The sequence below is a fragment of the Rhinolophus sinicus genome, chromosome 1 (assembly GCF_057876585.1).
Source record: "Rhinolophus sinicus isolate RSI-liver-muscle chromosome 1, RSI-T2T, whole genome shotgun sequence".
In the NCBI taxonomy this organism is placed as follows: domain Eukaryota; kingdom Metazoa; phylum Chordata; class Mammalia; order Chiroptera; family Rhinolophidae; genus Rhinolophus; species Rhinolophus sinicus.
The window spans coordinates 129216968-129243649 of record NC_142501.1 but is presented as its reverse complement, the minus strand read 5'-3'; the positions used below and the strand labels follow the sequence as shown (position 1 = coordinate 129243649).

Sequence of the window (26682 nt, the reverse complement as noted above, 5' to 3'; positions counted from 1 at the left end):
CTGCCTCTAGATTCCTTTGAAGTGAGAGAGAAATAAGCTTTCATCTCTTTCGTCTTATTTAAGCCATGATTGTTTACGATTTTCTGACATAAGAAGCTGAACCTAATCCTAACAAACACATTTAGTATTGTAATCTGTTACCTTTGATTTTCCTGATTCGCCAGAGTATCATTCTCTTGTCCTTCTGGGGTACAGCAAGCTAAGATGAACGGCATGGACTTCGGGGGTGTAGAAATAAGTTTGAATCCCTGCTCTGTTGCCAGCTTCATCTGCAAGCAATTAGTTATCTTTTCTATACCTATTTGTCTTTTGTAAAATGGTGTTCACTAGATTAATCGATGCATATCACACACCTGGCACATAGCAGGGACCCAACAACATTAGTTTCCTTATCGTCACTTCACCATCGTGTTGAGCATTTGTTTTAAATACTCCAAAGAAATTCTAGGTAAATGCACATTTGAGTTTATTTCTCCACAAACGGACCCTGCTATTATAACCTTCTAAATACACCAGTGGGGTGAGGGGAGGTAACACCCCTCCTCCAAGTTAACACAGCAGGAAGCATAGGAGAGAGGGAGGTAGCCAAGAGAAAAAGAAACAAACAAACAAACAAACAAACAAAACTGTAAAGGGAGCTTCTATGTGATCCGGAACAAATCTCCTATAGCTCAAAGATTTGTGTTCTCCAGTTGAATCCAAACCAGGGGCCCATTGGGCCTGGGAGGGCTGGCACTGTTTTCCATGGAGGTGTTGTCTCCAAAATGCTGAGCAATGGGGTGACCGACAGCACTCCCAGCCTATGAAATACAAGCTGACCACCTGGGTGAAGATTTATGTGTGGGGTAGAAGCTCAGCTGGCAAGACCCAAACATCTCCGAACCTAAGTGCGTTTAAAAGGACCCCAAGCAGCCAAACTGTGAGAAAAACAGTGAGTATAGACCGTGTCGATGAATGCCCTGGGCTGCCTGCCAGGCTCACGAACACCCATGCCCTACTCTAACCTAAGGAAAATATGTTTGGGAGAATTCAATTCTGTCAGTCTCTTGGCTGGTCCACAACGATCACGAGGGGGAGAGAAGCATGATAAATTACTGGAATGGGGAAGTGGACCACCCTGGTGAAAGAAATAATGGCAGGGCTCCCTACCCTTGCGATAACCCAGTACTCAGCCACATACAGCCAGTGTTTTCAAATCATTTTTCTCTTGGACCCTTCTGGCAGGGCAAAAGATGCTATGGACTTCCAATTTTGCCAAAAAAGATAGAATCTTACAGTTGGAAGAAACCAGCTAGTTTATTTCGATCTTTCTTCTCTACTTATGCAGTGTCTAGAGAGAGCAGGGGAGGAGGCCAAGGTCACAGCTCATTAATGCAGAGACAGGCCCAGGACTGGATCCCCTAATTCCTAGGTGGCATGTTTCATCTTATAATGTTAATTTGGTCAAGGGACTTCTTTTCCAGTTATATTTTAATATGTGGATTCAATTATCAACCAACCAGGCATAGCTGTTACTGTAAAACCCACATCTCAACATGATCTGAAATTCTAGACTACTGAGAGGGCCCTGGAACTCTGGAGCTTTGAGACCTACACAGGTGGAACCAAGGAAGGAACAAGCACAACAGCCTGCAAAAGCTAATGGGAAAGAGAAGGCGCTTAAGTTGGAAAGAAGGAGCAAACATTTTAAAACTCAGGAACCACAGCTTACATGTTTATTGGACCGCCAGAAACAAACTGAGAGCATGACGACTACCGAATGTGCCTCTGCTTCCAGAACTGTGACACTAGAAACAAGAGCTAAATCTTTAAATGAACACCAAGGCTTGGAAGTAAAACCTACAAGTTGCCTGTTCCCTGAAAGACAGAGGTGTACATTCACTTTCCAGTGTGTCAGGAGCTTTTCTATGTATTTGATTCTTATATTCAAGGAGTAAGAGAAGGAGATGGGGAAACAGAAGCTGGAGAAGAGACATGTGGAAGACCACGTGGTTAGTGATGGAGCCCAAACTCAAGCCTACTCCCCAAATTGACCCAGGCCTCTTTCCATGTCAGCAGGGCTTTGTGGGAGATGCAGAGAGGAGCTTTAACGCTCAGGAAACACTTGCTGGAGACCAAAGGTGCTGGAATTCCTTGGGCCACCAGTCCCTGTATTACCGACACCATCTGAGCTGCATCCCGTGGACTCTGCTGCCCTCCGGGCACAAGCCTTAAGGCTTACAGGGCAGCTCTTGCACCCACAGCCAAAGACATTTGACACAGACTTTCATGCAAAATCTTTATTTGGAACATGTGTGTTACTGAGCAGGTCAGCCATCCTGAAATTGCAAGAGTCTTTACATTGTGCAGAGAAATACAAGAGCTCCTTGACGACATTCATCTTTGCTTTGCTGGTGTTATTTGACTTCACCCACCTTCACCTCTCATCACCTTAAGGTCTCTGGTACTGCCTGTTCTGGGGGCGATGACCACAGCTGGCTACCAGCCATTACCAGTTGTCTTTTCCTGGGACCCTCTCTGCCTGCCTTAACTATTAATGGTGCCCAGAGAAATGCCGAGCAGAAAGTTTCTGTGGGGTTACAGGGCTTTGTCTTCACCAGATTTTAAAAGTTCTTGTGTTTGTTGTTGTTGTTTTGAGTTGCTTGACCTTAGCTTTCCTGTCAGGCCTGAGTGTGAGGGACCACATTTCAGCTGCCTCAGGTGGAAAGTAAGTACCTCATTGATTTTAAAATCTGTAGGTTACTGCTTTTCTCCCTGACCAGGACATACAGTTTTTGCTTCTACTTCCTGCCATATACTTCTCAACCTGAACTTGCCTTTGTCTTCCTCCCTCTTGCTCCATGACAGTGAGAGGCACATCTCGGCCCTGCCATGGGGCGGCGTGAAGGGAAGCAGGAGAGAGACTGCTGACCCTCGGGCACAGCTGTTAGCCCCAGCGGGCCTGACTTCCACTCGGGGAAGGAGCTCATCTTCTAGGGAGACTCCTCCTCACCCCCAATCAAGGCATCGGGAAGAACGGCAGGACTTGCCTTTGGGTTCAAGCTTCAGTGAGAGGCCACAGCACAAGGACCTCCCTGTCCTCTGTAGTGAATACGGCTGTGACAGGGGCTCTCAAAAGTCAAAGCAGGAATCTGCAGGCGCTCTGTCTGCCTCGCCACACTGCTGATGAACCCAAGGACTGTTTCCACGGGCAGCTTGCTCAGCTACACCGACCGTTCCAAGAGGCCTCAATCTGAATTACAGTCTTAACCACCCCTTAACGTGCAGGTTTGGGACCATTCTGTTTTTAATGTTATTTTATCATCTCCCCCTTCTTCCCTTGTGGGTCCCAGAGTACACCAATCCACACTCGGGGGGGGGGGGGGGAGGACCTCCCACCATGCTGACTCTTAAAGGTCACTTGAAATGTGTCTCTTAAATCCTGTCCTGAGTAGAACTCTCCTCCCCCACACAGATGTACAGAATCTGAAGTGAAGAACAAAACAGAATGAAAATGCAAAAATCCCGCAGGCCTGCTATAATAGCTTTTCAGATGAAGAGGCACACTCCCATCCCTCACTCTATCCCGTAAGCTTCATCCCCCTGCACAGATGGATCTGGCAGAACAATGGCCCAAACACTATAAAGTAACTGCTTACAAGAATTTAGAAAATTGGAAGTGTTCCTCTAAGCTCACATATTTAGACAGAGAATTCTGCTACATTGGTCACTTTCTAAGAGATGCTAACCTGACATTTAATTGTGTGTTACTTCACCGTTGTAAACAAAATAACAACAAAAACAGTCCAAGCGCACAAACACAACCTTTGGGGGCGTCACACGTGCAATGGCAGGTTAATCTTAGCTTCAATCAGTCCTTTATGTTCAGAACTGGGAAGGAGCTGTGTCAACAGCAGATGAGCTCATCACTTCTCCTCAGAAGCCCTAGACCAAGCTGCTGTCAGAGTAAGTCATTTTGCTGCTGCAAAAAGTGGTCAGAGTCTAGATTCAGAGTGATTGGCATTTAAGCACTTGAACTTCCATTAACAACAACACTTCACTAACCGTCAAGTGGAATCAGAAAAGTTCCACTTAGAATTTCCACATGATTCAGAACCTCAACCTGTAATTCTAGGATGGACACTGGGATCTCAGACAGTAGATACAGTTTTAAGGGACTTTTCAGAAAGAAATCCAAATTGTTACAAACAACAAGACAAAAAAATTCTGAAGATGCAGTCAGGGGCTGTGCATCTTAGGGAGGAGTTTTCTGTCGTTTGTAGAAATGTAAGGCTTAAAATCATAATAAAGATATTTGGTTTTCAATCATTCAGAAATTTTCTTCAAAGAGGTCATTAGAGCTATATTACCAACATTTCCCCCTTCTTTTGCAAGTTAAGAAATACAAATACATTTAATATATAATTGCTCATATAATTTTCGGTCCAAATAGTCAAAATTAGAACTTTTAATTTTATAAGCCCCAAATGATTAAACACCAAAAGTAAGTCATACACATGAGAAAAACAATGACAACCACAAAATATGAAAAGTTTTTTCCAGCCACAAAATAATAACGAAGAGCTTTGTATGTATGAGAAATAGAAATAACAAAAGAGTAATTAGTATTAAGTTCAAAATCTCTGGGAAAGCTAATTTTGATTAGAGGCTGTTATTTACCTCAGAATATGCAAGTTTAAAAGTCCAATTTTCAAAGTTCCCCCTCCCCCAAACACTTTCTATACAGGCTGAAATCTAGAAATTAAGGTTAAAATATTGATAATTTAAACTAAATTCAGAATCATTTCAGAAAGCTATGATGCAACAATTTAGAATAAAACAAAATAGAAGACTATCATATTTTGTTTTGTGATATACACAAGGTATAATACAATATGTTTTTCCCTTTAGGATCTTTCTATTTCTCTTGAAGAATAAACTAAAATTTGATTCTTTTGATGAAAAGAGTCTTTAGATGGGATCAATAAAATTTCAAAGAAAGTCAGAAGAGTTAAAATATATCTATGTATATATGTGTGTCTACCTTATATGTGTATATATATGTATCTGCATATGTATATATACACATGTACACCTTCTTTCATTTGCAGTTAAATAGGGAAGCAGGACCCCCACAACGCCTCCAGGTAACCACCCTCATTTAGTTCTACCAAACGACTTAAGTGATTCACCAACTATATAACAGAGTAATTGACCTCTTTCCCACTAAATTTTTCCTGGGAAAAACAGTTTCAGCCATTCCTAACAGAAACTTGGCCCATTTCATTGTGTTGTGAAAGCAAGCGCCTATTATAACTTTTCATGAGCCAAAATCTGGAAAGAAGTGACTATGAGTTATAGGTAAGAAACAAGACTGTAGATAAGTGTATCTGAAAAGATTTTTCAGAATTACTTAGATTCTGTGTTGTTTATTACAGTCCAAATACATTAAGTTCTTATGAAATAAAATCATATGGCACAGATAAAAATAGGCCATAAAAGCCCGGTCAGAGTCGTTTTGGGGCCAAATTGTAGACCACCCAACAGTTCACATTTTAGGAATTTGAAATGTTTAAAAATAGCTAAGGTGGTTTCTCAAAAAAATTTTAAACAAAGAAAAGAAAAAGAAAAAAAGAGGAAGATAATGAAAGAAATAGGGAAGGAAGGAAAGGAAAGAAAGGGAGGGAAGAAGGGATGGTGGAAGGAGACAAGAACCACTCAGGAAATATGTTAGCTAATAAGAATACCTTACTTAGAAAGGAGGGACAAATGCATAAAAAATGCATAAACTTTGTGCAGGTTAATGCAATAGTAAACACAGTAGAATACATAGGCCTCATAATGCTTTTGTACTGGCATATATATAATGTCTCTAGCATTTTTAAAAATATGCAGAGACCAATTAAGGATCATTCTAGATAAAAATACATATTTCTTAAAGGGGCAGGGGGTGGGGGTGGGAGGAAAGTATGATCTCAGGGCAGATCCCCACAGATATACAAAGATGAAACTATACTTTTTGGTAAATCTTATGGATATGGCAGTAAAAATTGCTATAAAGACGTTGGCTGGTTTTGACAGGGTTATTTTCACAAATAACCTTACAGTTACATTTGTAAAAAAATTATTTCTGACAGTTTGATTAACCCTGTAAAATGCCTACATTGACATCTCTTTCTAAGATAAAATAGAAGGAGCAGAGGTGTGAATGGGTAAGGGAGAGATGCTTTAAAGCAGACGTGAACTCTATCTGGGTCCCTCTCATACAAAGGGATACAGACTCTTAAATAAAATAATACTTCCTTAAAAATCTGCCGCCTAACAACTGTTTACATCATAGAAAAATAGCATTTTTGTAAAAAGAAATATAGTTACTTTGTTAAAATGGTCTATTTTAAACCAGTAATTATTTTTCATATAAAGAATTTCTAAACATCCATACAGGAAATAAAAATAGATAGATAATACTGAGTGCAAAGCAGACAATGGTATGTTTGCAAACGATCAAAGCATTTCATTACCAGATAAATAATACTCTTAGTACATCATAGTACAAGTTTTAATCTTTTCGGAACTTAAAAGATATTGCTTTTATTCTCTGATAGCAAGTTACTTGTAAGTAAAGTTACTTCCAGCTGCAGAAGGCCAAATTGATTAGAAATCGATCAGATATAGTCATTCACATTTCCCTAAACTCAAAGTGCAGAAACACTAGGCAACTGCCTCTGTCCCAAGATCCTTAACATGAGCACGGACAGCAGGCCCTGGAAATGCAAAGGGGAATTTATGACATTCACAGTACTTTCAAAATCATTCACTGTATTGTCCATGTCCAAATTGTCAACTGAACCATGATGGCTAACGCCATCATTCAGGAGAGTCTAAGTGACTCTTTTCTAAATACAGGTATTAACTCTTCATGCTATAAAAACAGATGGTTTCAATGAACTGCTGCTTTATTTCCACAAAGCTATTCTGTAGGGATGAGGAGTTTCCTGGTGGTAGTGGTAATGGATGTCATAGTGCACCGAAAGCTGGCCGTTTCCAGCTGATACCCCGGCAAGCTGGCTGACAGATAAAATCAGAGAACACTCAATTAGCAAATACTTCAATTAGCCCACACTTCACTGGCAGCTCATCACACCCTCTCCACTCTGCTAGGGTCATAAGAATCTGTAACAAAGAAAAGACAGAAAAGAAAATTAGTGGGATATTCAACTGGTCTTTCTGTTTAATTCTTAGACCATAAATAAATATGTTTAGGGAGCAAAACCCACAAGTGTATGAAAGCTACATAATTTTTAGACATTTCAGCAATCTTGTTTTCACTAAGGAGTGAAAAAAACTATCATCAAAAGACTGTTTTAAAGTGACAGATGGAAAAATGTGAGTTGCTTAATATGTTGATGGTCCCTTCCTGCTGTTCATAGTGAAACATAATTAACTTTAAATGCAGTGCTTGTTAACCAGCAGTGGCTGATGCTAAGGACTATTTAATTATTTTTTTATAAATTTCAACTCTAATGAAAGCTGCTTTACAATGTGCATCTTTGTGATCAAACGCTGTCCCTGGAAGGCTTGCGGACACTGAAATCCTGACTGCTTGGCCTTAATAAGAGGCCCCCTGTATCCCACCTTCACCAGGCAGCAGGCAGGGCTGCCACACAGATCCATTCTATAGCCCACACTGGGAAATCCCAAACTGGGCCCAGATGTCCTGCGTTTCCCAAATGGGACACCATACAAAGAACAACAGTCCCAAACTGCCATTAATGCTGCAGCCTGGTGATGCTAAGTCTGGGATTCACAGATCTCTGGGTCCAGGCCAACCTGAAGCTCACACGTGTGCCACCTGTGGTCAGAATTGCCTGCCACAGCAGCTCCGGACTTTTTAAACAAAACACGTAAGAAATCTGGAACAGTACAATCTGATAGTTATAAAAACTATCACAAACAATCTTTTCTCAAGTCATCTGGGCACGTGCATGTAGGCCACACAGATTCCAATTTCTCTAGCAGCGTGTCCTCCTCACACCTTCTCAACTTAGGCACGATATATTTACGATCCAAAACTACCAAGACAGGATTTACACACAGCGCTGAGTCATTCATTACAAACCAGACAGGACAGTCTCCGTATTTGGGAAAATGAGCCTGCTGCTCCTAAAACGTGATTTGCTACCCAAGTGCCCATCTGGCTACAAAGCAAGCCGAGTTCACGTGAGTTGGCGCCTTCTGAAATCTTACAAGCAACACCACCCAATGGGACAACGCAGGATGTTAACAGCTGAGCGCCACATTTTTATGCTCAATCAGCCTCACCATGAGCTGATTCTGAGAGGGACTGCCTGTGAGCAAAGATGTCTTTTTCTCCACTGCGAATGAGATGGGTGTCGCTAATGGATGACACTGCGGAAAGGACACATTTTGGCCTAGAAAAGGTCTATCTTCTATTAAGCTTCAAGTTACACAGACACTGGGCATTGACCAGCTCCCTCAGGGCCAAGGACATGGGGACACCTCCACAGAACATGTCTGCACCCAGAGCCCACTGCTGAAGCTGAAGGCCCAGAGACAGAGCGGGAAACGAATCCCATAGAACAATGGGTCTTCTTCAGATCACGGGGGCGGGGTCTAGGTCCAATAAAAATATAATTTGAGCCACATAATGTTATTTTAAGCTTTCTAGTAGCCATGTTAAAGCAAATAAAAGGAAACAGGTGAAATTAATTTTAATGATGTATTTTATTTCACCAAATATATGCAAAGTATTATCATTTCAACAGGTAATCAATATCAAAATTACTGAGAAATATTGGATTTCATTTTTTTGTACTAAGCCTTTGAATTCCGGTGTGTAGTTTACACTTACAGCTATCTCGATTTGGATGAGCCATATTTCAAGTGCTGCTCAGGAGCCATAAAGTGAAGTGACAGGGGGCGACTACACTGACCAGCCCGGGTCTAGGGAACAGAGAAGTTACCCGAGTATTTGGAATCCTGGCTCCTGTGGGCAACATTTCAGGTGAAGACAAACCACTAAGGCCTGCTCCGGTGGACAGTTCGTGTATGAATACCCCCGAAAGCTACTGCCCTGGAAGATGTGCTAATGTCTAGCCTCCTAATGGCATCATGTGGCATCGTGAAGCCTTCCCAGAATCCCCCACTGCGGGCCTGAGGCTGTGGTCGCTCCGGATTCTCCTCCTGCACTCACATTGGGAGAGCGGACAATGGAAGTTGATGGCACCCGCAGATTCTGAACACTACCTGCCTGGGATGACATTCTGAACTGGAGCATACTCCACCCAGTGGAGATGGGAGTCTGTCACCTGAATGACTTTTGAGCTGCTGATTTCCTAGCCAGAACCTGAAAAGATGTTAGCTTGAATGCCCATCTTTAAGCTGAAATAAAGACACTTTATGATATGATGCTACCAAACAGCAAAGATAATAAAGTTATAGAAGGGGAGGGGGGAATGGTTATAGATAAACATGGTATATTCTTGTCTTACAATTCCAGCACAAAATCTGGATTTAAGTGGGCTGTGCATTCAGGAGCAGTGAAGTGGTTCTGGCACTTTGGGGAGACAAAGACAGGAGTGATCATGGTGGGGATGAAGATGAAGATTTTTGTTTAAAATGATAAAATATATCAAAAGAAAACTAAAGCCCAAAAGTGTGTCAGCAACAAAGCTACAAGGCTTTATTCTAATTTGTGAAGCAGCAGTGAGTACAAAATTTAACATATGTTAGAAGTTTTACTACCTCAGGCATATGACCTCTCTAAAGGACTCGTTTGAATATTAAGGGCTGGTGGGTCACATGAAAGGACAGTGGAGGTTCCTCTGGGCCACTGCATGTGTAAGAAATCTTCCCTCATGGAGGCGCCCTACCAGGCATTTACTTAAGAATGCCCGAAGGAGCCGTCTGTCTTCAAGACTAGCTCTCTGCCTTCAGCTTTTTGATCATTGTATTGTGTATTAACAAACGCAGCAGAAGGAAAGGAGAAAAAAATGTCTCCCTGTAAGTATGGTCTTAAAAAATAAAAATAATAAGGTCATGGAGGAGGTGTTTTTAGTGGCTAAAATTAATTATGTAAGTGTTTTCAGATACCTATCCCACCCCATTCACATGCCAAATGTCAGACTAATAATTGAGGGACTGTTTTATTGAACTAGAAATTCTATCCTATAAAATACTGCATAAAATATGTGGCCATGGAGAGAGACACAGAACTCTTTACAAACTGGTGTTTTATTTTAACAGGATTTGTCTTATTTTAAAGTCCTTATAATTCTCAGGATGAGGTAGGACTGATAAAATCATCTTGATTTTATAGATAAAGAAGCTCACTTTAAAAGCCTATGATGTCTTTTTAACTAGCAGAGCGTATTTGGGGGAGGGGGTGGACAGCAGAAGAGGAATCACGCTAAGGATAATATATCTTCTCCACAGCTCCAAAAATGGGCACTGTAACACTCTTTCACCATAATGGCAAAGGTTCCATACTCTTAGTATGTTCATCGTCAGCAAAACCACATTTGTCAAATGAGATGATCCCCAAGAGGGCCCTGACAAATTGGTTATTTCAATAATGTAGTATTTTGCATAAGGAACAGAGCAACATTGGCTAACACTCCTAAGAATCATACTGCATTTCCGGGAAAATTTTAAAAGTGCTAAGTATATTTTTTTGTTTAACAAAAATTTCTGAATTCCTCTAGCTGAAACAAGCAATGTTTTCCATCTACTTTTAAATCCTTGGATTTCCTCCTCACTTATACGGTCAATTAATCTACAATAAAGGAGACAGGAATATACAATGGGGTAAAGGCAGTTTCTTCCAGTGGTGTTAGGAAAACTGGACAGACAACATGCAAAAAATGAAACCGGGTCACCTTCTTACACCATGTACAAAAATAAACTCAAAATGAATTAAAGACTTAAATGTAAAACTTGAAACCATAAAACTCCTAGAAGAAAACATGCAGTAAACTCTTTGACATTATGGGTTTTAGAAATATCTTTTTGGATATGGCTCCTCGAGCAAGGGCAATAAAAGAAAAGAGGATTTTCAGTTTGATGGGGCTACATCAAACTAAAACTTTTGTTGCACAGCCAAGGAAACTATCAACAAGAGGAAAAGACAACCTAATGAATGGGAGCAGATAGTCACAAATGATACATTCAATAAGGGGTTAATATCAAAATATATAAGAAACTCATATATTTAACTTAAATATAAACTTAACACCAAAAAAAATATATCAAACAATCTAATTAAAAAATGGGCAGAGGACCTGAATAGACATTTCTCGAAAGACAAGATACAAATGGCCAACAGACATATGAAAAGATGCTCAATGTCACTAATTATCAGAGAAATGCAAATTAAAACCACAATGAGCTATCACCTCACACCTGTCAGGATGGTTATAACAAATAAATCAACAAACAACAAGTGTGGGTGAGGATGTGGAGAAAAGCGAACGCTTTGCACTGTTGGTGGGATTGCAAATTGGTGCAGGCACTGTGGAAAACAGTATGGAGATTCCTCAAAAAATTAAAAACAGAACTACCTTATGACCCAGCAATTCCACTTCTGGGTATTTATCTAAATAAAACAAAAACACTAATTCAAAAAGATACATGCACCCCTATCTTCAGGAGAGCATTATTTACAATAGCCAATACAGGTGCAACGTAGGTGTCCATTGATAGATGAATAAAGAACACGTGAGATATATATATATGTGTGTGTGTGTGTGTGTATACCTCACAGAATATTATTCAGCAATAAAAAAGAATGAAATCTTGTCACTTGTGACAACATGGATGAACCACGAGGGTATTATGCGAAGTGAAACGAGTCTGACAGAGAAAAACAAATATCATATGATCTCACTTATATGTGGAAGCTGAAAAAACAACAACAACAAAGGAATAAACAGAACAAAACAGAAACAGAGCCATCGATATAAAGAATAAACAGAAGGTGGCCAAAGGGGAGGGGTATGGGAATGGGTGAAATAAATAAATCAACAAGAATAACCACAAAGTTCAAAACTTATTTGGAAACAAGTTAGAGGAAGCTCAAAGAAATATTGACATTCTGAACTCTGAAAATGGAGATGTTTAGATGACTTCTGTCCTCATGGAAAAAGTAAATAGATAAATAAATAAACCCATCCTTGGATTTCAAAATAGGAGACAGAGCAGCAGGGCGGGGGGACCACCCTGTTGGGATGGCGCAGGAAGATGGAAGAGAGGCCTGGCTCAGATCAGACTGGGGTCTGAGGGCAGCGCTCTAACACCTCGGGGGGCACAGTTTGCCCCTCACTGTAAAAAGGTCTGAATTAATGATTTAAGGTCTCTTCTAGTCTGTGATTTATTATGTGTACCTTTTGGTAACTACTTCAACTCTCCTTTTAACCATTTCTATGATATATATAACTGATAATCCCCAGTCCCTGAAGAAAGTGGCTAAAACAGAAATGGCAAGAGTTCTCCTGGCCGGTTTGTATCAGAGCCAAGATAGAGAAATTGCATTTGGGGAAACTCACTGTCACTGTCATTGGGAACCTGTCTTATAGCTTTATGACTCAGAAAAGGCTCTTGAAGATGTTAAGGTGGGAGGATGGAGTGGGTTCAGAGGCCTGCAGGATGCGGTTGGCAAAACCATCTCATCTGGGATTTTGAAGTCCGAACTTTAAGAGAACTTTAAGAAACAGAATCAATAAGTGACCTTTTTAGAGGTGGGGTGTCAGAAAAGTTAATTTTGTATACTAAAGTTTCATAAATGGTATGGTAGTGAAAACAGATAAAAATGGGGTGGGGAACAAAGGATTTTGGAAGGTGAAAAGGTAAGACATAGCATCATGGGGCAGGTGGTTTATTTAATCAACCCAGTATATCTTTTCTTACTAGGTTAATAAGAAGCAATGAGGGTTATTTGGGTGAACGCCTGTAGGTTTAGGAGAGAGCATAGAGCACAAGTGCTAGGGTCTCCTACAAGAGTTATCAAGGTGCCTGCACCAAAGATGGAATCCTTTACTGATTCACCTCTTCACAGTAAGGGAGCCAACAAGTTGCTTACATGGGTATTTTTACTTAGTTGTTTACATAGATTATTTCTATAAAGATATAATCATTTAAAATACATTACAAGATCTTGATTTTTAAGGAAAGCTTCTAGAAAATTCCTTGTAAAATGATGAATCGTCTGGTACAATAATTCACAAGGTGAACCTGATCTATTCTGAATATGCAGATTTTTATTATCCATCAACCTGGTATTTTTTATGTCCCAAGGACACCAAATTAATAGTGAACGTCTGCCCACTTGCCTGACTCCTCACCTGGGCACCAGAAGTCCTGATCAATGGTCCTCTTCTCCCTGCCTGCTGCCAGGTCCCGGTTTTCTTCCCAGGAGAGGGCGCCCTTGGAGACAGAGAGCCCATTTTCCTCCTTGCAGGCCAGGTCCTCAGGGGTCAGAGACCCCAGGCCTCCGGGGGGCACGCCGGGGCCCCGCTCCGCCTTGGCTTCCTCCATGGACTCGGCGCTCCGAGAGCTCAGGAGCCTCATCCGAGACACAGAGCTCACCTCTTTCATCCTCATCAAGCGGTCAGCGTCGGCTCTCCGTGGCGGGGAAGCCAGTTTCTCCTGTAAACTTTCAATCACTTTGGAAGTGCTTCTCAGCTTCTGTGAGCCTGCCACACTTGGAGTCCTTTCTATAAAATGGAACAGAGTGGACCTGAAGGGTGCTTTTGTCCCCACATCCTTGTGATTGAAAGGCGTGGACTCCGGGGGACTCGCGGGAGGCTCGGGGTTGGGGGCCTTGCTGGGGATGGCGCCGTCCACACCTGCGTGCTCAGAAGTCCAGGGAGCCCGTCGGGCACTGTCCCTTTCCCCTACAAAGAGAGGGCTTTCAGTCCAGCCACACTTCCTCCTGCCATAAAAGGCATCAGTGCACACTGTGGGGTTATCTGGCTGTGTTGGATTGGACACTGGCTCCTCCCTGGGGGACGCCGGCCTGCGGGCACTACCCTCAGGCTCGGGGTGATGGCTCTGTCCTTTTCTCCTGGTGCCTGGCAGCAAGGACTCCACGGCCACATCGATGCCCAGGATCCTCACAGCCCTCGCTTGAAGGGACTCGTTTGCGGGGATTTCTATTGCACTCGCGTCACCTGAAGACCCACTTGACTTATTGGCACTCTGCTCTTGTGCCAGGGTGAGCCCCACAGACCTCAAGTCGGGTGCCGAGAGTCCTCGGGGTTTGCTGGCAAGAGAGAGAAGGACCACCGTGCCCCTCTCCTGCCCACCACTGGCCTTCAGAGGGATTCCCGCTTTGCTCAGCTCCATAGAACTTGAAACACTGGGGAGTTCCTGCCTTTGCTGGGGGTCCCTCAGTTCAGCGGGATCAGACAATGGTTTTGTGTCACGTGACCTAGAAGACGTCATTCTTTTCACAGGACCTGGGCTGACCGCGAGCTCCTTTATTCTTTTCTTGATCTCCTGGTTTCTCTTCTCTGTAATCCAGCTTCCATGTGCTGACAGCAACGCTTCACCTCTGCTGTCTTCTGCCTGTGGAGGGCCCGGGGATTGAGGACGGGCACCAAGGTGCTGGATGGCAGGCTTCTGCTCCTCACTCCAACTCTCAGACTTACTCTGAACTCTTCTCGACCTCCACACGAGCTCTTCCTGCACTGGCCACCTTGGCGGTTCCTCCGTTCTCCTTTCACGGCTGGAGTCACTGCAGCCCATATTATTGGCTGTGGAGTCAGCAGGGCCTGGCAGCTGCCATTCTGTCTCACTGTCCTCACTGCGAGTGCTGCTATGGCTGCTCTCTTCCTCTTCCTGAAGCTCCTTGTTAAAACTTTCTAACTGACTTATCAAATCCCAGGGACGTCGGCTAACTGGTTTTAAAAGAAACTGACCAAACAGCTGTTGACTGTTGCATGGGCCTGTGGTCGCCCCCTTCACCACCTCGCCCCTGGGCACGGGGCTGCCTCCCTGTCCGTGGCCATCCACACAGACCTGACTCTGGCCCGCCTTTGGCACAGGGGCCTGGTTCACAGAAGAGGAAGTCCTTGAAAAAGCACTGTAGCTGGAAGGGGTGAGGGACAGTTGACCTTTTAGGTGATGAGCATTTGGCCTCTGGTTTTGGTCACCGGCAGCTAACGCTGTGGGCATCTGAGCTTCTGAGGAAGTAGGGTCTAGAAACTGTGAAGTCAGCACCGCATTAGGTGACTGTCCCGACATCTCATCAAGGAGGGGCTGCAGGCTTTTGGATTCCTCGGTGAAAGTGGTTTGTGTTTGCTGGTCTCTGTAGTGGTGCCCTGGCCACGAGCCAGAATACTTGAGTTCTCTGTGTTTCATAGGGTGAATGAATCGAAGGTCATCTGTTTGTTTCCCTTCTTCTGGTTCCCCCAGACCTTGTTTTTGGAACTCTGTTCTCCCAGCCATGCTTCCTGTGAGAGCTTGCAGCTCCAGGTCGGTGGAAGACATGCTCAGCAGACTCTGCTCCTGCAGCGCGGCACTCTTATCAACCCCATGCTTTTTATCAGCACTCTGTTTTAAATCATTGTTGTTGGTATCTATATCTGGCAGATGTGATTCTGACTTAACTGGGATGGAAACCAAACAAAATATTGTCTCGTTCATTTTTTTCTTTGAACTTTTCTTGGTCTGAATCCCAGTTTCAAACTTTTTGAGCTTGGTTCGGGTTTCGCAGGTACTCTCGCCCTGGGGGTTTGGGGAGGAGACTTGGCTTTCTGCTTGTCCCTGCTGGCTGCTGCTCACCTCAGGCCACTGTCCTCTCGTAACACAGTGGTCTCTTTGGTCAGAAAAGCCACGATTTTCTCCATCCCTGGGGAGCTGGCCCCATGGCCACAGGGGGCTGGGATCGGCAAGGACAGGGCCTTTCTCACTCCCCGATGGGGGCATCATGCTCTGTGGGTTCAAAACGGCACCATCATGGTACATGTATCCATGAGCTGGCTCTGGGGCACAGACTGAACCAGCGCTGTACAATTTCTCATCCATCTTTATTTCTTCACAGAAACCATGGGGTTGGGCCAGTTTAATATGTCGTATCCGTGGGTCATCAAAGGGAATATACAGAATGGAGCCGTCGTAAGCAGTGGTGGGACGGGGCTGTTGAGGGAAACTTCGGGGAGAGCGTGGGCTCGCACCATACTCACTCCCACTCCCCAGGGAGCCAGAAGGAAGCTGACAGCTGGTTGTGGCCTCCTCCCCCGGATGATGACGGTCGCCACACACAGGCCTGGGCTCCAAATCCTCTAAGTAGGGGTTTGGGATGTGCTGGGGTGGCGACCTGTACGATGGCGGAGGCACGTACACTGGAGGCTCCAAGCCAGAGTCAGGCAGGCAGAGCTCCTGCCTGGGGTCGTTCGCTTTGGTCAAGCAGGCGATACTCAGGTCTGCCTGCTGGCTGTCCAGGTAGACGCTGTTTTCCACTCCTCCCCTGGGATGTTGGTGGGAGTCATAGGAGGGAGGCTTGAGAGGTCTCCCAAACTTTGGCCGGGAAAAAGGGACCGAGGAGCCACCCTTCCCAGGGTTTCTTGTGGATTCCAAATTTGGTGCACCATTTGAAGGGTAAAATGGCATTTTAGGGACACCTGGTAAATGCCCATCACTTAATGGAATTTCCATGCAACTCAGACTCTCGGGAGAGAGCACTCTAGGCAACGACCGGGATTTCCCTCTGCTCTGGGAATTCAGCACATGTTCTCCTCGCATGAGTGGGTACAGATCTTGAAACAATTTTTCCCTGTCACCATCAGACATCTGTCTCCCTAATTTCTTTGGCTGGTTCCAGTTTTCCAGGCTCACATTGTGCCACTTGGCAGGACCCTCCATTCTTAGCTCTTCTTCCCAAACTGCCTTCTTCATCACATTCTCTGTCCTTCCTCCAACTTCCCATGGACCCTCCCTTGTGTAGACTGGCAGACTGTGGGCTTGGGCCATTCCTCTGACCTCCAGGTCTTCTCGGTCCCTGGGACCCAGCAAGCCACTGACCTCCTGTCCTCTTCTCCAATAGGCGTGATTGTGACCGCTCTGGGGCTGAGAGGACCACGCTAGCATGGGTTGATGATAAAACCTACAAAACAAAGAGGCACGGAAATTACACCGATGGAGGAAGCATACAGAAGAAACATGCAGTTCTCTGCTTCTGTGACTGGTGCTCCAAGTCAAACGTAGGTCAGTACTTTTGAAAATTAGATTCTCAACCAGAGTACTTGTCGACCTTACAGAAAGCACATCCCACTAATTATGGCTGGAAGGCAGCCACTGTTTTGCCATCCAAGGGCCCAGGAGTGGCAGCAACAGGCTGCCCACAGAAACATTAGGACACAGTTATACTTGAGAAATGCCAAGGCCCTTAAAACTCTGAATGCCCCAGGGAGCAAGGGTAAACCCGAGAGCAATGCTTCTCAAGTGTGGTCCTGGGACACTGGGCATCCATTCCCAGCTTAGTCCAGACCACTGAGCTCTCAAGGAGTGAGTGTGGGAACCTGCTCTTCACGACCCCGCCCTATAGCAGCGATTCCTTAACTTTAGTGCATGAAGGAATCACGAGAGGGGACCCATCCCCAGTTCTGATTCAGCAGGACTGGGTGGGGCTCCATAATGTGCATTTTCCATTATTATATATAAGTTTCAGGTTTACAACATTATAATTTGGCATCTATATATACTACAAAGTGATCACCCCCAAAAGTCTCATTATTATCTATCACCAAACAATTCATTTCTTTCCCTGCTTTGTCTCTTCCCCACCCCTCTTCCTCTCTGGTAACCATCAATCTGCTCCCTATATCTATGAGTTTGCTTTTGTTTTGTTTTGTTTTGTTTGTACGTTTAAACAGTGGACTACGACTCAGCCATTAAAAAGAATGAAATCTTGCCATTTGTGACAACATGGATGCAACTTGAGGGTGTTGTGCTGAGTGACATAAGTCAGACAGAGAAAGACAAATACCATGTGATTTCGCTCACGGGTGGAATAAATGTGCATTTCTAACAGGTCCCCAGGTGATGCTGATGCTATTGGCTCCCGCACCCCCCTTTGAGAACCATCACGTGACTGCACATTAGCATCCAGAGGGACTTCACAGCTCCCGATGCCCAGCCAGTATCCTAGCTCCGCCATGTTAGAATTGTGGAGGCAGGGGTGGGCCAGGACCCAGAGCTTTTCCAGGTCCCCAGGAATTCCCAGTGTGTGGCTGAGACAGAACCACAGCCTCGCAGAGTTCCCACACTTCCCTGATGGTAAGAATCACCAGAGGGTCACTAAAGACACCTATTAGCAAGTCTCTCCCCCGGGAAGTCAGCTTCAGTAGGTGTGGGTTAGGGTCCAGGTGGCTGTATTTTTAACAAGCACTCCAGGGGAATCTTATCTACAGCCGATGTGGAACATACTTCCAGGGCTGAATGCAACTGACCAGAGGACTGGGGAGCGCTGTCCATGGGCAGCACGCCCTGCCGGGCAGGAAACAGCAGGATAAACGCTGACCTCGTTCCAGCTTGCTGCTCCCCACCTGCTGCATCTTAGAAGTTCCTGGGGAGCCTTTACAAAATACCAATGCCCAGGGGCACCCCCGCCCCAAACATTTGGATCTAATCCATCTAGCGAGGAGCCCAACACCAGTGGAATTCAATCTCCTCAAATGAGTCTAGCTGCACCCAGAGTTTAGAAACACTGTTCTAATGCCGCTAAAGAAAGCATCTAATCCACACTTATACTGTGCAGAAATGTTAAGCGACTGCCTACAAATGACCAAAGAGGAGGACTTTATCACAGAAAAACCATTAACTGGAAGGAGGCTTGGAGCACTCAACTATTCTGCTTAACCATGTGCCAAGCAGAAAAAGTTTCAACTCTAAAACAATTGTTTGTTTTTTAAATTATAAAAGTATTATGTATTTGGCATTGAAAATTTAGAAAAATATAGGAAAGTACAGAAATAAAAAATCACTTACAATTTTTCTAACCAGAGATAGTTATTTTGATATACATCTTCTAGTCTCTGTGAGTGTGTGTGTGTGTGTGTGTGTGTGTGTATTTTCAAATAGCCTTAGTATTCTGCTAGGAGTGTGGATTTATATGAACATTTCCCAACACTTGTAGTACGAGAGCTGACACTTACATAGTGGTTACCATGTGCTAGGTCCATACTAAGTGCTTTTAATACAGGAACTCGTTTAAGCTTCACTAGCACCTCTCTGAGGTACGAACTACTGTCATTCCCATTTTACAAAGCAGAAAACTGAGGCACAGAAGTTAAGTAACTTGCTTAAAAGTAACTTGCTTAACACTAACATTTACTGGGCGCTATGCTGTGTCAGGCACTGTGCAAAGCATGCTAAATAAATTCTTTCATTGACTTTACAACCACCATTATTTCTCACTTTTACAGATAAGGAAAACAGAGGCACAGAGAGGTTAAACAACTCTCTCAAGTCACACAGCTTGCAAGGAGTGGTGGGAAAAGAATTCAAACCCAAGTAGTGTGATCATAAAGCCCATTTAGTTAGCCACTCTGTTTTACTGCCTCCAGTGTAATGAAAATTTCCTCAAGTGCATAATTTTAATGGATGAATAGTATTCTATCATATGTACATGATTTATTTAACCATTTATACCACTGTTGGACATCTATGTAGATTACATTCTAAAACACTTTGAGGAACACTATTGTTCACAAACATTAAGCACGTCTCAGACTGTTTAGAATAAATCCTTAAAACAGGAATTAGTAGATCGGGGCATTATGTTATCCATATAATCAAACCTGACTTTAGATCAGCCATTGCAATTTATACTCCCAGCTGCAGTGCAGAAGAGAGCTGGTCTTGCTAAACCTTTCCCATCTCTGATTATTACAATCAGTTTTTTTTTTCTTATTTGCATTTCTTTGATCACTCGTAAGGTAAATTTTTTTCATGTGCCTACATGTCATTTGTGGTTTCAAACAATTTCTACAATACAGTCCACGTTTCAGCTGATAGCACGGTAGAGTGAAGACAACAGGGAACGGAGAGGGGCTCCTAGGCACCTATTTCTGTGCAACCACGGCATGTAAAGGCCTGGGAATGGAGCAACTGCTGGGATTGGGCTAGAGGAACACCATTCCCCACACACTGGCAGAAGGCTGCTGTTCTGCAGGGGCCTAGATGGTAAATAAATAGTAAAAATCTATTACTATATTATTATTATTATTATGATTTTGGAATTACTTCTTTGCCTTAGAAAAAGTGCCTCCACCCCCACCTCCAAGAACTTAAAACAGCCACTTAAAACAAAGCTGAGTTATGGGTTGAAAAAGTAGAAAATATTTAAAATCAATTTGAGGTAAACCATTTGCCACTGAGCAGCCTAATTTCTTCTGCATTGACTACTCATACACAGTGCCAGAGGGCTTAACGCAGGGTATGATGGAAGGTCAATTTCTTTGTTGCTTTTGTTGTCATCAAAATCAGGTTTCCAATATTTAGGCTCTGAATGCTTAGCAGAGCACTTCTTGCGTCAGGTTCTATTAGGTTGGTGCAAAAGTAATCGCGGTTTAAAATGTTAAAAATAATTGCAAAAACCGCGATTACTTTTGCACCAACCTAATACTGTGTTGCCCCGAAAATAAGACCGGGTCTTATATTAATTTTTGCTCCAAAAAAACGCATTAGGGCTTATGTTGAGGGGATGTCTCCCTAAAAAATCATGCTAGGGCTTATTTTCCGGTTAGGTCTTATTTTCGGGGAAACGCGGTTTAAGGATTAGTCATTATGGAAGCCACCTCCACCCCCACACCACCCGCCCAGGTGAGCCAGCCAATCACAGTCCAGAGTTCTGGAAGCCTCAGTCCCTTCCCTTAGGAAATCCTCTGTGACTCCCCACCCATAGCCTGAAAAACACTGGAGACGTCCTTAGCACCTTCTGGCTACAGGATCCTAGACTCTACGCAAAGTCTAAGGGCGAGACTGAAAAAACGCAACTTAATAAGAAGTTTCAATGGTCATAGATCCAATTATGAGAAAGTAAAATAAATCATTAGGAAATTTGTGGCTGATGCCCTGCATCAAAGTCTACTTCCCTGCCTGCTCTCGAGCTCACAGCGAGTGGGCCTTATGAACCACACGGCTTTAACAAGGGCCGTTCTTAGTCCTTATAAATATGCTCCTGGGCTGCCCGACTTTATGGAAGAAACCACACTGTGTGGCTTCTGCTCGTTTTCTCAATGCATATTCTGGTTTCTCGGTGAGCATGTGGTGTGCTTAAATGCCAAGAGTAACTGAAATTCCAAGGTGATATTTGGATTCCAAGGTGATGTGTGTGCCACAAGCATAATCGGAAGACAAATAAAAAAATGACATAAATAGGATACGAATATAAGCAGACTGCAACTACCTGCAAGTAATGTGGTCAGTTTTCTTCCCACCCAAAAATGTTACATTATTATCTTACCCTCTTTGTCAAACCTGTGGTATGTAACTAATCAAAATGGCTAAGCATTCTGGATTAAACTTTTTTCTATTTGCCCAATGCACCACAATCCCAATTTAAGGAAAACACAGATCATCTGGGAGATTTTAAATAGTCTATTTAAAAATCAGTCCACATGACACAGAAAACTAAAGCATTTATTTAACAAACATCTATTTTGTGCCTAGTATGAGCCTGGCTCTGACAAACACAAGTGGACCCCACATGGTGATAGTTCTGGCAAATTTCTCCTTCAGACAAGTTATCAAGTGTGGACAGTTACTGGCTTTGATACATGACATCCATTACCAGCTAAAATATGTGCTACCTCAGATGGCTTCAAAGCCAAGAATATATTTTTGAACACCATTGAGAAATAAGGTGAAATCATTGCTTCTTTTTTAAAAAAATGAGACTAATAATTTACATTTTAAAAAAGTTAACAATGAGACATTTTACAAAACATGCTGAACACATTAAAACAGGGTGGGAAAAAGATAAGGAAAGCAAAGTGGAATGCGATAGCCGAAATAAATTGTGGTGACAAGTTCAATGAGACAAGCAGAGTCTTTATACAGAATTCCTGGGAGAACAGAACAGAGATGAGACAGAAGTTACACTTGCTAACAGCTCCATGCCTTATCACAGAATAGGGACATGATGCCAACAAAACAACTGATAAAAGCTGTTTGGAAAATATTTGAAATACGAACATGTGAAAAACAACATGTCTAAAGGAAAACAGGCAGAACTAGTCACCGAACATACAAAAGCTAATGATGAAAAAATTAGGAAACATTTCTGTTAGTAGTTCACATGGCTCATTTTCAACCACAATACTGCCCTTCTTTTAAAAAGTAAAAGCCTACTTAGAATGGCAGTACTTGAATGACTTTTAACCATGGTTTCACACGCTCCAGGATTACCCTCTCAGTGGACTCCCAGGTCTTTAGTTGCTGAACCAACTTGCTATCATCTGGGCATGCTACAGCCCAGCTCTGTGCCTGATACCCAGTGGGCATGGGAGAGATGCCTTCCCTCCTCCATGAACAAAATCCTGAACCTGGTCCCTGTGAGCAGCCCCCAAAGTCTAGGTAGCTGTGTTTCCCTGTGAGGGTGGGATGGAGAGTGGGAGGCCCCACTAAAGCGATCCCTGGCCCAGTGATTTCCTCCAGTTGCAGGTCTGCCAGCTTAGCACCTACCAGAGCTACCCACTGCCTTTAAACCTTGATGTGGAGTCACATTTTGGAACGGGGACAGCTGCAGCACTTTCCATTCTTTCAGGAGCCACTCCCTCTTCCAGATGGGTCAGTCTTACCCAGATGACAGTCTGAGCACAAAGGTAGCACATGTCCCTTAAAGAACCTCACACTCTTCGAAGGAGAAGCTCTCTTCCTGTTGATGGGCAGAGGCGTTGAGGCATCTCTCGAGTGACTCCTATTCACCAGCCCCAGTGTTAGATGTTTGACATGTTTCTGTGATGGGGTCAGCCACCTGTTGTTACAGGACTTGCTCTTAAGGCTCTTTGAGCCTAGATACCTGTAATTTTATTTCTCAGCATGTCTTGGTATATTCAACATATGACACTATGTAAATAACCTCTGATACAGTGTAACACAGAGACTACTTTCAGAAAGGGGAAATGTGAGATCAAGAGAAGATTAAGACTAAGGTATAGAGGTCAGCATCAAGTAAAGATCGGTCGGAAAAGATAAAGCTGCTAGATCCATAATGGATGGATACCACTCTTCAGCCAAGTTCAACCTGAACAAGAATTGCAAGTGCCTTGGCACAGTTGTAACTAGAAAATACACAAATGCCTGGTCATATTGTTAATGTACTATTATGCCTGCTTTTCAGAATGGCACAATAAATGAGTATAAATGATAAATAATATAGATTCAGTTAAAATAAAGTTCCAGGTAGACTGTTTCGGGAGTAACTTTTGTGTTAGCTTTTTAAAAATACACACACTTTATAATGGGTCTGTCGTGCGGGGTGGCCTGCGGGGTCTCTGCTCCCGCTCCCCATACAAGAACGCAGGACATGGTGAGGCCAAAAAGGAACACCCACGGAGCCACAGGTAGGGGAGTCATACCACTATATTCTCTCTGGCGGCACTATACTCTCACTGGAGGCTGGATCCACACTGTCCGCAAACCGCCATCCACGCTTGCCAGCCCAGCCGCCATCTTCTTGCTAGCCCCCATTCTCCTCTCCTCTCTCTCCTCTGTAGCCGCAGCAGTTATATTAGCGGCTAATTGGCTAACTGGCTACAGCTGACGGCCAATCAGCCACAGCTGACGGCCATCTACTACCCAAGCCAGCACTCCTCCACGTGAGGCCGAGAGCCTGTAAACTACTTTCTGGGGCTCTGTCCCCACAGTCTGGAAGAGGAGGCATAATAAATTGTTGGACATATAAATGATGCTTAATTTAGCCATGAACAAGGGAAGACAGGAAAAACCTTCAAAGCACTCAGGGTATGGGTGTGCTGCGGTAACTAAGTAGGTTCACCTGGAAAACCACCTGCTGACATAGCAGATGGAAGCCCCTGAGTCTCCTGACTTTGAATGCCTGACCTTGGGTCTGGGTTCCACAAAGATGAACTCAGCATGGAAAAAGTCACTTTGGAAGCCATCCCTGCTGCCGTGCCAATTGCTCTGCCATAGGACCATGACAACATGTTTCCCCGAAAATAGGACCTAACCGGAAAAGGAGCCCTAGCATGATTTTTCAGGAGGACATCCCCTGAACATATAAGCCCTAATGCATCTTTTGGACCCAAAATTAATATAAGACCTGGTCTTATTTTCGGAGAAACACAGTCTTTAAAGAATTAGATGGCTAGAAATGGACGTCTAATTTGTGGCTGCCAGCAATTTCCTGAATTCTCTTTGGGGTAGGACTTCAATGGACTTTGGTTCTGCAAATCTAGTAAAGACCTTTATACATGCCATGTAAGTCAGAGACCCCCTCCCCCAAGAGGCCCTGCCTCCGGGAGTGGTGCTTGCTTTTTACAAGTTAGTAAGTGCACAGGGGGTGCTGGTGTGAAAGACTGAGCCATCTTAGAAAGTGTGGTGAGAATTCTCATCTGTAACAAATTCAGGGACTAGGAAAACCACTCAATGAAGGGGATCTTTCTGAGGTTCCCTCTCCATGTGGACCACTGACAAATGCACACACAGAGAAGGAAAAGATGAGCGAAGTAGGAGAGAGTAAAGGAATACAACTGAAGGAAGAAGGGCATGCGGCCTGCATGGAAGGAGAAAAAGAATGTGGACGCCAGGGGGGTGGGAACTGCTGGCAGACCCCCCAGGCAGGGCGGCCCTGCTGTGTGCGCTGAGTTACCCTCAGTGGAGAGAGCTAGAATCTCAGTGAATGTCATCTTCGAACCACAGCCTTCCTACAACTGAGCTTACAAGAGAAGAAAGCCTGGTTGACAAATTCCCATCTCTGATTTCCATTAGTTTCCCATTTAAACGAGATCACCTGCCTTCCTGATTAAAATGGCAAGGGGACACGGGTGACTCTGAATGGAAAGGCAGGAAGACACTTGGGAGTCCTCTTCGTTCCAGCAGCAGCCTCCCTCGCAGGGCGTGCATCAACACTCCTCGGCACATGAGGATCCCCGTGATGGACGACCGCTCCCTCTACAGCAGACATCATCTTGTGTACCATCGCGAACGTAGGCGCCTACTCGAGCCTACAGAGAAGCTGACCCTCAGGGAGGGTCGTGTCAAGGGGCAGGAAGCAGTGGAGACTACGCGGATGTACAGTTCGCTGCAGGTAAAGCCCAGGTAAATAAAGTCGGGGCAGATGGCTGACCTCCCTCCCTCCAAGATGTGGGCCTCCCCATCTGACTGCTTGGTGGCTGCACCTGCATTTACTACAGGTCACTAATCACCTTCTGACGAGTCTCCTAGCTTTGGGGAGGAAAGGCTCAAATGGATAAGAGTGGAATGAAAAGACCGTCCCTGTGGTCAGGCACGGGAAAGCCCTGTGAACCTGCAGACAGCCCCCAAAGAGGGCTACTAGCGGTCAACACAGTGGTCAGAGCTTGTGGTGCCTGTACAGGGCTAAAGAGACCTTGGGTGGCTTCGGGTGTCTCACTGCACCAACAGGGAGCAGTGTGGCAACGCTGCCAGGAGAGTGCGGGCATCTGCCCTGGGCACCCGTCAGATGGTGTGGTTTGAATGCCAACACCACAACTTTCTCACTGTTTGCCTTTGCAATATACTTCATCCCTCTGTGCCTCTGATTCGCCATTTACACTGAGGGGATGGTGGTAATTCCTTTCTTTTTAAGTTTTTGGGGAGGGACTAATGAGATACTACATTTAAAGTGTTTAGCAGCGTGTCTAACACATAATAACCCTTGTTTGTAGCTATTATTACTATTATGAACCCAATTAACATACATTCTCAGTGGAGTACATGATTTTGAAACTCTTTTTCTCACATCATCCGAGGAAGGTGGTGAGGGCACAGAGGACAGAGAAGAACTGAGTGTCTGCCTCAGCTTGATGATTACTTTAGATCTATTGTCTGTTTCTGAGTCGTACTCTATAGGTCTTCACAATCACCGGAAACGGTGATGGAGCTGATTGTCATAACAAGACTCTGCCCCGCGGCGCTGGCTGGTCTCTAAGGAAGAAGCTACGCCCGTTTCCATAATGATGATGTAGAACAAACCAGTATTTGGTTTATGAAAACGAAGCAGGAAGAGCAAGCTGCCATCCATCTGCTCTGACTAAACCCAATAGGTGAGGCAGATGAGTTCTGTATTTTTCTATTTCATAAGGACATATTACTTTGTTACCAAGTTAAAATGGCTTCACTGGTGTAGTCCATACATTGCCTCCATCATGGACAATGGGGAAAAAAACCAACCCTAGCTTTCACATTTCTATCACCACCCTCACTTTTATGCAGCCATTCACTGATTCAGCGAACATTTATGGAGTGCTCTCTGTGCCTCGAACCTCTGCTCTTTGGAAGGGAAGCTCAGAGCAGTGAGGAGAAGGGCAGGCAGCCCCCAGGGACGGACGAGCAAACGAGAGAGCCCGGGGAGGTGTAAAGAACCAGTCCACTCTTTCCATCGACAGATAAGGGCTCTGCACCCTCGGAAAGCTAACTAAGGCCCTCAGGTTCCACAGCTGGTACCTGGCGGTGCCTCAGCTAGATTCTGTCTAGGCTCTT

General features: G+C 44.1%; 1 protein-coding gene across 3 annotated transcripts in view; it reads right to left on the bottom strand.

The window, feature by feature from the left end:
- Positions 1-2264: 2264 nt before the first annotated feature.
- The window catches only part of JCAD (junctional cadherin 5 associated), an 83091-nt gene continuing 58673 nt past the window's right edge, over positions 2265-26682 (bottom strand). For all 3 annotated transcript variants that reach the window (XM_074324742.2, XM_019731529.3, XM_019731530.3), the window contains exons 4-5: positions 13338-17101; positions 2265-7152 (exon numbers count right to left, since the gene is read on the bottom strand). In XM_074324742.2, the coding sequence (XP_074180843.2) occupies positions 7118-7152; positions 13338-17101 (3799 nt within the window). In that variant the 3' untranslated portion in view covers positions 2265-7117. The remainder of the gene's footprint in view (positions 7153-13337; positions 17102-26682) is intronic.